General features: G+C 35.4%; 1 protein-coding gene across 1 annotated transcript in view; it reads right to left on the bottom strand.

The window, feature by feature from the left end:
* The window catches only part of MIPOL1 (mirror-image polydactyly 1), a 153,253-nt gene that overhangs the window by 89,263 nt on the left and 51,957 nt on the right, over positions 1-12,033 (bottom strand). The window contains exon 9 of the mRNA XM_082283630.1: positions 1,742-1,849. Coding sequence (XP_082139756.1) covers positions 1,742-1,849 — 108 coding nt within the window. The remainder of the gene's footprint in view (positions 1-1,741; positions 1,850-12,033) is intronic.

Raw genomic sequence — 12,033 nt, 5'->3', positions numbered from 1 at the left:
CAAAGCTAACTACTATCGGCAATATTTCACTGGGGCATTTTAAAGTTTTCAAGGTCAAGAATACAACTTGGCCTTTTAAAAAATATTCCAGAGGACCTTTCCTCACTGTAGGCAACAGTAATATGAACTGAGACAAACTCTACGGAGCTACAATATTAAAAAAGGTTCAACTTTACCAAAAATTGAAAAGTGGTTTTTTTTTTCCTCCCCAGACTCTCATCTTTAAGAGACTATGATCAATTAGCCTTTAACTTTGAAAAATAAAAAAATTCCTGTGACAGTAAGAAATGAAATTCTTTAAAGATTAGGTGTTGGGAGAGCAGTATTAGGCTTAGAATGAAATCCTAGTAACACTCTGAACTATCAAATCACTTCTTCCTCTGAAAATATAATTATTCTGTAAGCATTATGTCAGACAACAGTAAATGCAAAAAGTGTAGCTTAAATAAAACTTTTTTTTTCTAGCAGAAAGGCTCCGTGCATAGTATTTTCAATGACACAGAAAAAACAAGTCAGCATGCAATTAATGAAAAACAATACTACGTTCAAAAAGTAGCATGCCTGGCAAGCACTGACTTTTAGTGCTACCAGATTCAAAACATACTGTTATTGCAGTCAGAAACAGCCCTGAATGTTTATGATCTCCATTTCCAGTCATCTGCTTTCAGTATTGCACACCTGATTTTGTAATATTCACCACAGATTTTGATGGCAATTATAAACCCATGGAACATACAGCATTTGTGTGGCATACAGCCTCTCTCCATTTATTATTGTTATATTTATTGTTTTTCTTACTGAGAAATGTCAAACTACACAAGGATTTACTTTTACTCCTATACTTTGCTTTGGTCAAGTTGTTGTGTGAATAATGATGTTTCCCAAATAAAAAGAAAAAATAGAAAAAGAAGACAGAGGAAAAGCTATCTATAAATGAGATGCCTTTGGATCTTACTGTCTAAATCAAACAGTTTTAAAATGACAACACAGTATAAACAGAGTAACTTCTGTATTTGTATTGTCTCTTCACTACTGATAAAAGAGATTTTTAGGAATATAGTGGTTGAAGAGGTGTGCACACCACTTGCACATCTTACCTGGCACAGTCTCTTATCCTGGCTAACGGTGAGATTGCTGGGTATGTAGCTATCAATTCCACTGACATTACAATTTCCCTTTCTCAAAGCAGCAATAACCTGTCACTTTACACTGTCCTTTCTCTGACCCTCTCCCGCCTCTCTGCTCATTTTTATTCTTATTGACAAGACTTATTATTCCTCCTCCCAATTCCAAGTAGCTACCCTTTTGCAAATAGTAGTATCAACTATGTGGTCACTAGTAGTATCGGTCAACAATGTTATTAATATAGCACACACTGCTGGGAGCAGATCAAACAGCCATGCTTTAAAATATTAGTTTTGCAAAGGTACCACGAGGCAAACAGTTGCAGTTTTCTTCACGTTATACAATGTAATATTGCAAAGACAGATCTCAAGAATTTAGTGTTAATTACCAGCCCAATAATTTGGAGGATATGTTATTTTTTTTCTTGTTGCTTTCATACGCAAAATAAAATAAAACCATAACAGAAGGGTGCTGTATCTGTGTTTAAAGAAGCAGTTGTTGGCAAACACCATAGCTCACTTCTGCCGAAATGTACACAACTGATATATGCAGCCCAGAAAGCTGGCACCAGGGGCTTACAACCTTAATTTGCCTGCAAGAAGAAATGGAGATTTACCTTCAGAGCACGTTCTTGATTGTTTTCAGCAGTCATATGTCTCGTGTTGTTTGCTGAAGTCTGGTTCTGCTCTTTCAGATGATGAAGCTCCTGCTCCAGCCGTTTGCACTGCAACGAGGAAAGAATCCCATTAAGTAGAGGAGTGTGGGCATATTTTTTTTCAACAAGCCAAACGACTTAACGTAAATAACCCCATCATCATTTCTGCAGTAGTGAAAGCATCAGACAAAAGCAAGTTACAATCCCAGACAGTACTAGAGCTACGTTTTTTAAATGTGTCTAATTATTCAGTTTCTTCCTGGTCCAATGTAAGCCAAAAAAGCTAAGTATCAGATAAGATATTTATCAGAATGTTGGGTTGAATTTCTGCTCCTAGTTATGCCAATATATGGCTAGGTTTTGGCTTTTATGTATTAAGAAAGTAGATATAAAGGAAAGAATGCATGCTTTTTGAAATGCAAGCAAATGAAAGACCCTCCTCCCAAATCAACGATCCAGCCTTTTACAGGAAAATATACATGAATTTTTATACTTGTATTTTTCACACTAAGAGGTTACTCTAATTCTCCAACACACACAACATATTGAAAGAAGTTTTAAGATTGTTTTCTTTAAATACTTAATGACAAGAAATGAAAAAATTAGCACTTGCTACTGTGTGCATCTATACATGTATACTTACCGCTGTCTGCTGAGCATTTATTTTAATGATTAAAAATCTGCAAGTTGTGAGCCAAATTATATTTTGCTCTTTTTAATGTGAACTATAAAAGGTCTTGCCCAGTTCATTGGTTTGAAAGAGCAATTAGTTTTTAGCAGACACTTCATGAAAAAAACTGTTTTACAAAAAAAAGCAAAACAAAACAGATGAAGTACCAAGAAGACATAGGGGAACAACTGTTAGACCTAGGGAAAAGCAGAGTACCAGGAGAAGCATTTTACAACAATGTATTACAAGCAAGTAGTTTGGATATGGCCACCAAAACCAAAACCCAAAGCTAACAGACTGTGGAAACAAAAGACAATTAAATGATAAAAAGTATTTTAATACATACTTTCTGAAAACCCTAGCAAAAAAGGAGTAAGAATTCTGATATAATGCCCATGTAGGCATTGCTGTCTCAAATGGAGGACCTGACAATGTCAGTCTCTTGTGTTATCTTAGCAACTGTGGACAACACAGAACTGAGCTTCCCATCGTGTACATACAACCTACTCCTGAGCAATTCAGTATATGGGACAATGAAGCCTGGCTCATGTTAACTCTAAAAAAAGAAAAACTGTGAAACAGAAAGCTGCAGAACTGAAAAAATTATAACTGAGGTCTTAGTAAAATAAGGAATGCTAAAGGATATTGAGACAGAAATTTTAAGGACATAACAATACGTACAGTTCTTAAATACAAAATAAGACCTTACCAAGGTACTGCTCATCAGGTATCCAGTACAGTATATAAACCAGAATGATCCATTCCTCTATTTGAATACATTTTAAATATTTGTAGGAGCCCAACACTACTATTAAAAATTCCATTCACATATCTGTTGTTATATTTCATTACTTATATTAGAAATCTGAGCTTATTTCTAACAGGATTACCTATTTTAAAAGCAGTGAATTTTTCTGGCCTAGAGCATTCTCTCGGTGTGTATTGTAAACTTCCTTAATGTACAGTTTCATTTTTATTTCAAGAAAAAAGTACATTTTCCCATAGATAAGGAAATACAGAAAAAATATTAAGATACATTTGATTGTAAGTATTTTCACATACTTGAGATATTTAATGTCTCTGTTTATCTCACATACACACACACACACAAAATCACAAATCACAGAATCCCAGCTGTAATTCTTCTTCCATGTCCAGTATGAAAATTATGTGTTTGCAGACACGAAGGCGCTAATAAAACTACTGAAGAACTAAACACAGGTTAGGGTTTCTTTTTTCCTCTAGCAACATTTTTTCCTTAGTTTACGTGATCTAAACACAATTAAAAAAAAACAATCTACCACTTCAGGCACTATACATTACATCATGTATGATCACCAGGACTTTTCTGCTTTGCCAACATTCTTCTTCAAAACAGTGTTTTGGAATTGCAATTTGACAACAGCACAAGTTTTGTAAATATTATTAAAAAGAATAAAATCTCAATTTACCTTTAAAACTTGAACTTATAATCATGCTATTCTCTTGATTCCAAAAGGTATGTGAAAATATGCTAAGAGCCAAATCTAGCTACAGGACTTTATGAAAAAAGATCTCGGTGTACAGAGCAGCTTGTACAACTAAGGGTATGGCTGTAATCTTAATTCTGCATTCCTCTTCACTCCTGTGAAGACAGGACACTGAAATAAACAGCAGCAGTGGGACTGAAGGATCTTGCAGAACACAGAACAAGTAAAGTACAGTAAAGATGCAACACAAGTAACATACAATGGGTGAACCTCCCTATCAAGTCAACCTTGACATGATTACATTTACATCAAACTTGGAAACAGTTCATGATTTCTCTTTCATTTCCTTTCTACTAAGAGTGTTGATATCTGAAAAAAACCAGGGCATATTCAACTAGAATACTGCTTGAATTCAATTTGAGGCATCACTGAAAGAAATGGTGATCTAATTTGACCTTTGCACCTAAGTGTTTTATTATGTTGGAAACATTGCATTAACAGAAGATATTCTCATTTATTCCTGGCTGTCCAGGAAGTAAAATCTTCAATTACCCTCTTTGTGAAAGCATTATAATAATACTCTTAAGCAGCAACACTGTGTATGTCTTAGCAAAATTTTATACTTGACAACTTTGATACCTGAACTACTTTAAAAATATTAAAACAGCATTCTAAAGTCAAGCACTCCTTTTCATAAGTGCAGGAGAATATGAAATTGTAGTGTAATCTTGTTGTAAAGAAAAGTTTTAAAAATAGAATTTAAAACAATGTAGCCCCTCTATTCATTTGAGCCAACATTTTTTGAATTCTGTGTCACTAGCTGTTAGCAAGGTCCAGTAAAAATAGATGTTCTTTAAAAGAACATGTGTTTTTATTGGTTCACTCCAGGGCTCTAAAATGCCAACAGCTGGAAGTAAGAAACTAAATTTCCTTTTAAAAACATATATAAAAATACTTTTTGGAGCACAGTGAAGAGAAGACATCATCTAACTTGGTACTGACAAAAAGGAAATGTTGGATGTATCCTTTTAAGAAAGCTGAAAGCTAAAGGAAGTGTTTAATTTGAAATACTGTGTCTAAATTCTGTTATCTCAAACTTGTGGAAATTCACACTTGGGAAAACTTCAAACAGTGAATATATCTTGTGCAACACAGGTTACCTAAACATTGTATCTGAGGTTTAATTGTGCCCTTAAATCCAAATTCCCACGAGTTCAACACTTTATGAAACACAGGCTGTTAACTGAGAAAACTGCTTCTCTACTTCAGATACTTGGAGTACATCAAGGAATAAAAGAGCAGTGTAGACACATGTCAATGAGAAAATGTCTTGATCAGAACACTAATTACTTTGCTCAGTAAAGGATATTAAAGCCTCAGACACGGTAATGTAATTTTATAAAGGTATCACACAAATAATTTACTAAGAATAAACTTTACTGTGTGGTCTACTGTGTGTACTTAGAGTTCTGTAGCCAGAGAGGTAACACTGAAGGTAAAAAAACCCAAAACCACCCCCAAAACCAATCCTGACAAAGGTGTCCTCTCTTCTTTCAAACCCACACATTTGTTCTCCTCTCTGAAGGTATTTCCCCCCAAAAGTCTCCTACCTTAGCTAGCCTGATGCAGGTGATAATGTACTTGACAGACAGTGAACTTCGTTAAGCCTACTTTAAGTGTTCCTTGAGCAGCCATCACTGCCCAACTGTACAGTTGTCACTGCAACATCATCCATTCCCAGCAACAGAGATTCAATCTTCTCTTTATCTCAATTTCCACCATGCAACTCTTCTAAATACACTCAGTCTTTTCAAACAAATACCTTTGTACCCAGCACAGGATGTATCACAAGCAGCTAAGACACAAAATGAAAAGCAAGGCAGGTAACATACAAAAAGGATAAGAAGAGATTCAGCCGGGAAAGCAAGGATAGACAGCAAGTAAATATATTCTTCCCTCCCATCTTAAAATGTAAACTACTAGGCTACTGTCAAGTCTTTTAAAATGAGCATCAGGTAACATGATTCAGCAGAATGAGGATGTTTGTGAGAGGCACCGGTTCAAGCTGCAGTGGGTGCTGACCTCTTTCAGTGACTCTCCAGGTGGGAGCGTTGGAATGCCACAGGGAAAATCCAGACAAATTGCAAGAAAGAGCATCTGCTAAAAGGGACATTGATGGAGAGGTCAAGAAACGGACCAGGAGAATATCACTGAGTAGAGTCCATGAGGCCTACCCAGCATGTGACTGTTAAAAGATAGCCCCAGTTCCAGTTATACAGGAGTAAAGATGGTTTACCTTGAATCAAGTATTTCAGAAGATAGAAAAATCAATGCAAATAACCGCTTAATAGTGTTTGGCCTTTACTAGAAAATGAGGTTGCATTAACATATCAAACATAACTTCAGCACTTGTATAAACAAACCATCTTTAACATGCTGTCAGCTTTTCAGCATTTCTTCTTCAACTTGTACCTGTAACACGTTAACATAGTGTTATGGTGCCTGCCACATCTACACAGATTGATGAGTTATTTTTTGATTGTTATTTAACATGATTCTTCAGTGAGGTGTTCTCAAAGTAAAAGGTTCAGACATTGCACAAAAGAAAAACTTGCAAGCCAGTGGAGAAATAATGTTAATAGAGACAAAGATGGAATACTGCAGAGCATTAACATTGAGCAGAGCAACCCCCTGGCCTCAACCATTTGGTCCCTGTGTAGTTTGTTTGTATGAAGACAACACCTATCCCCAGAGGTTTCACACCTGTTTAACTCTGCACTTCTTAGGTCAATCAGGCTGTTCGAGTGCTTTCAAAGAGACATAAATGTTTTGCTATACCAGGGTCCCTCGCTCTCATCTCATTGAAGTAGGGTGGTAATGTCAGGTGAATTTCTCATTTTGTATTTCAGCACAGATTTGACCCAGGAAAGGGTACTGTGACACTCTCAGGCTCAGGAAGCAACAGCTAAAACTGAATATAACAGAAAACCATAACACTTCCTTACTACAAATGCAGTCCTGGTGGCTATTTAATCCTGTTACATCTATATTTGCTTTTAATATTACTATATGGCATATAATATTTTTCACTGCCTTTCATTAAAAGGAATCCAAACTAACCTCTCCTGAACTTATGGCAATATGCTAGGGGAAAAAAAGTCAACACATTATGCCTTTTATATACTAGAGAAAAAGGAAAGCAATTGATTTGTTTCTGTTATTACAGGTATGGGGGTCAAAGTCTAATGAAACAAATGTACTAAGATGAGGCAAAATTCTGCACAAAGTTCTTTCCTGAATTCTTAATAATATTTGATTGTCTTATTCAATTAGCACATGCAAAAGATAGTATTTCATTAGAATACATTTGTTCCTCTAAAGTCCTTATCAAAACTTGCAGTGCTTACAACCTTAAGAATCAGCACTGGCATAAACACATAAGAGTCCACCGAGGAGCTTGCTGAAAAAAAGCGACAGTGCCTAGAGGGAGGTATTGCAATGTGCTTTTTCCTGTACTGACCAGAGTGAGGTCAGGCTGGTGAGACAGGTGGATCTTTAGCCTGATCTGATCGCAAGCCTTATGAGGCCTCCCTTGCTTAAAAATACATAATCACAGTCTCCCACAAACAGCTTAATTCTGTCATTAAACTAAAGGTAACATATTTTTATTCAAGTCACACAAAAATCAAAAGTGAGTGCAAAGTCACTCACTCTGGGTCAGCCAGTGCATAATGACTTGATTGCATATCAGCACCTTCACTTCAAACAGTGAGTACTCTGCCACATTCTGTGGACTTTTATGCATGAAGACCTTGCTGAAATGGAATTCTCGATTACTGAAGTACTGTGAAATAAAAATAACCTGGTTTCTCCTGAGTAACTTGGGAAAATGATTTATGTTCTCCAAATTCTGGGAAAGTTGGAGTCCATGTGAATAGCAGAACTATTTTCCCACATGCATTTTTTTCCTTTATGAACTTTAAGCAAAATGCTCATGAGCAAAGTAAGTGACACACCATATATTGATGGAAAATGCATCATTACCATTGAAAGATAAGTTTATGGGGTACTGAGGTCCTACTACTACACAGCATAATACCTTCAGAAGTGATGAAGTGCATCTATGTTTTGAAATTAGTTAACATATATTCATTGCCATGAACAACTGAAGCACAAGTAATTATTCCAGACACCAGACACGAAAAAGATGAAGAAACAAAGCTACTTTTTCACCTGTTATATTTTTAAGTCTTCACCTGTGGAAACCTGAATACAATAAATAACCATGTGAAGAAAACAAAAACAATTAAACTGGTTCTTCTCTTAGCTGGTTATTTTGTTCACCTTTTCTTACTTTGTTTATAATCATCTGTACTTCAGACTGGCTCCCAGCTCAAATATGCCAAATGGAATGCAAGTGTTCTCACTTTGACTGCCCTTCTTCTCCCTCCCCTCAATATTTTTCTTTTTTTGAACAGTCTGCCCCTTGTCCCAAATTCATCACAATTTCTGGAGAGGCAAACATCTTGCGCCACTTGGATGCTATACACTCTTTCCTCTGCAGACAAAAATAATACCAAAGTCATCCAGTCAAAACACAAACCAACCTTTGGTGTCACTGTGAATTACGCACTTTGAACTGCAGATGTTTGGAAGCACTTATATAAATAGAATTTATCCTTTTTCTTCTAAAGTAATAACTTTAAAAGAAATACAGTAATAAATGAGTTTCTACATAATAATCAATAGAAAAAATTTTCCATTAAATTATAATTTTGAATTAAGGTTTTCTAACCTCTGAAAAAAAATACTTCACTTCAAAGTTTTGGCAAACCATCAGCAAATGTGTTTGAATGATTATTTATACAATGCCCACCAGCTTAAAACTACTCTAATTTCAAGAAAGAAAAGTGTTTTTGTAGAGTTTAGGCCTCAGAAACACATGCATCTTTAAAAATTTATATTCTATTAGTAAGAGAAATACTTAAATGTAACCACTTCAATTTTTTTTGTAGCAGTGCAATGGTGTCTTGCTTCAAAAAGCTACAAAAAGAAATGCGTCAAAATACAAATAAAACATTTTTGTTTTCTTTGTCACTATGAGCCAGTTGCAACCTGTAGCATTAAGGCAGATAATATGCTGTAGGCACGACTAGGTTTCCTCCCACCATTCATTTCCCTGTCTATTTCTGAACACTTCAAATGCAGCAAAACAAGTTTTCATTTATTTTCATTTTATTAGTTAAAGGAACTGTAAGTGCACAGTATTCAGAAAATTTAGACAGGAAAGTTTAACTGTTTACACCCTTCATGTTAACCATCCTTACACATGCAGCAATTCCACAGCACAGAGTAGCACTATGATACTTACCCACCCAGCTGCATTCTCTACATACTCTTACATCCTTGCAATGATATTTCAAATATCAAAACAACGCTGATCTACTTCTCAATGAGTTCAACACACACAGACTTTCCTAATCAATGAAACTCTCTATAAAAATGTGCAAGAAATAGAGAAAGGAAAAGGTGATGTTCTTGAGCTGCATGTGATTCACAGGTCATTCAAACAGGGTTCCTGTGCTGGCTGTGCACTGGATGGCGACGTCTGTGCTAAGAGGGGCTGCTGACAGACTCCTGATCTGCAGGAGGAAACAACAGCAGGAGCTGCTGAAGCCACATAACTGTGTCACCTTCACATTTTCCTGTGTCCCCTTCACATTTTCCTGTGTCCATTGCATATAAGTTAACAAATTTACCTCACCTCTGAGTTGTTTCTAATCAAAACACAAACCTAGTAACCTGGAGTCAAACATTTATTCATGAGGCTGTACTGAGTCTGAAAGTAAGCAAAAATGCATTAAACTAAAGTAAGAGTGTTTTTTTCCTAATTGCCTGTCATATATAAATAAGCAACTTCTGCTTTACATCAAAGTCACATTATTAATTCAAATTTTTAATTTCATGCCTGTAAGTCTAATAAATAATGCATAAACTAAGCATGTAAGCAGATGAGTAGTACACAAGTAGTACGCCTGCTCACGCCCCACTGCAGAATTTTAGAAATACTAGACACTGTCACAGTACAATGAAATCGTAATTCATGTGTCAGTGTGTTATATTCAAAAGCAAAGGAAATTACCAATACTCCCAAATAAGTCAGCAAATGGAAAACACTAATTAAAATTTTATCATAAGAGGGAAAGAGCATTCAAGAGTCAAGATTCTCTTTTAAAAGTAATGACCAAAAAAATAAAAGTAATCTTGATTAGCTAAATTCTAAATCACTGAATAAAGGTCTGCAAGTACAATAATAGTTAAGACTAGGGTCAGTTTTACTTTCAATGGATATCAGCAAGTCCAGCATACAGATACAAGAAATTATTTCAGAGTAGAAACTTCTGTATAGAAAATAATTCAGAATAATTAACCTCAACATCTTTAAAAACATTTAAAGAATAAAATTACACAACATCCAAGAGGTTTTGGAATAAATTTGCCATTAATACAGAACATGCATTAATATACTATTTACATGAAAACCAAGACCTAAATACCCTGCTGATTGCCTGAAATAATTTCAACAGTGGTTAAGTACTATGCAGTACTGCAAGAAAGGTCCTCAAGAAGCAAATCAAAGCATCTGAATATTAAAATATTATTCTGATCTTATTTTATTTATGGTCTTATTATGCATTTTCCAAATCAATGCAACTCCCACAGAAAATGTGTTCCTAATGAAAGGAAGGAACGCAAATTTCAGAAACCCATAAACTATATTTTTTAGTAACTTAAAAAAAAAAAAAAATTCTCCTCCTTCATTGCTGAAAGGAGGAAACATAAATCTTCCCTCTCCAAGTTCTTTAGTTTCTCCCTCCTTCAAATGCAGCATCTTTCTTCCTTTCTTTTGCACAGCAGAACGTACGCATAAATGTACACTCGAATTCTCAGTTCTCATCTTGGCTGTGTAAGGTTCACTCCACTACACCACTTCATTTTTGTCTACATTTTTACTTCACTTTTTTTCCCCATATATATTCTCTTTATTACATGATTCCTCTCAATAACTCTTCTTTAATCATACTCATAATTAATTATGTTATAACTTTTCGTAAACACTGAGTAATCAATTTTTCCAACACTTAAGTCAAGTTAGTAAGTAGTACTTTCTGGTTTTGTGGGATGACAAATTAGCACAGAAAGTTTAAGAATCTCAATCAACTAACAAGACCATGTCAGAACTGGGATTACTACACCCCAAACCTTTGCTTTATTGACTTGACCAAATGACATGGAGCTGTTGCTTCGTGTGGCCACATGTTTTGCTGGCTCCTCAGAAGAGTAGTCAGCTCCATTACAACCAGATGGCCTGTGGCCAAGAGACAGCTTGTCACACATCTGACAACACACCATGACAGAAAGCTGACAATTGCTCTTGTTTAAAGCCTTTCTCTCACCCCCACTTAATAATCTGCAGCGTTGGTACTTGAACAATATGTATAGCAGAATAGAGGTAGTGAAAATGTGAAAGCTGTATGAAAAGGAGAAATTTTAGAAACAGCCTAATCTTCCAACTAGATTTAGAAATTAGGAATCTGATCTGCAGATATAAGCAAGGCACTCAGCTGCTGACAGATTATGTTTTTAGAAAGTACAACCTTGTTTAATTGAATGTAACCAATATTAGTTGACAAGAAAACAAAATTTGGTAAGCAATCTGTCATTCTAATGAGCTGGTTTTCAAATAATCTTCAATGGATTTTTGTAAAATCCATATGCAAACAAGGCTATTGCCGAAACATTAAGTTGGCATTTACTGCACAAAAGGACAGGAATACTTCTGGTCCATCCTTAAATATCATCACCTTTTTCAAGAAAAGAGAATCACAGATCACTGTATAGATAGCAGAGGTTTAAAATCTTTCTATTCTGATATTGTAAACATGTTATTGCAGGTGTACCTTGTAGTACATACTGTCCATTTGTCCTGATAAATTTTGTACTCTCAGTTGAGCCATTGGTTGCCTAAGTGGCAGTTCTTGAATATTTTCTGGTGTATAATATGTCCATACAAAATTTGTTTAACATGTAATAAAACCTAATTTAAACTAGAG

The sequence above is a fragment of the Coloeus monedula genome, assembly GCF_965178545.1.
Source record: "Coloeus monedula genome assembly, chromosome: 6".
Classification (NCBI taxonomy): Eukaryota; Metazoa; Chordata; class Aves; order Passeriformes; family Corvidae; genus Coloeus; species Coloeus monedula.
The sequence above is the reverse complement of the archived record's forward strand: the minus strand, read 5'-3'. Positions and strand labels throughout refer to the sequence as shown.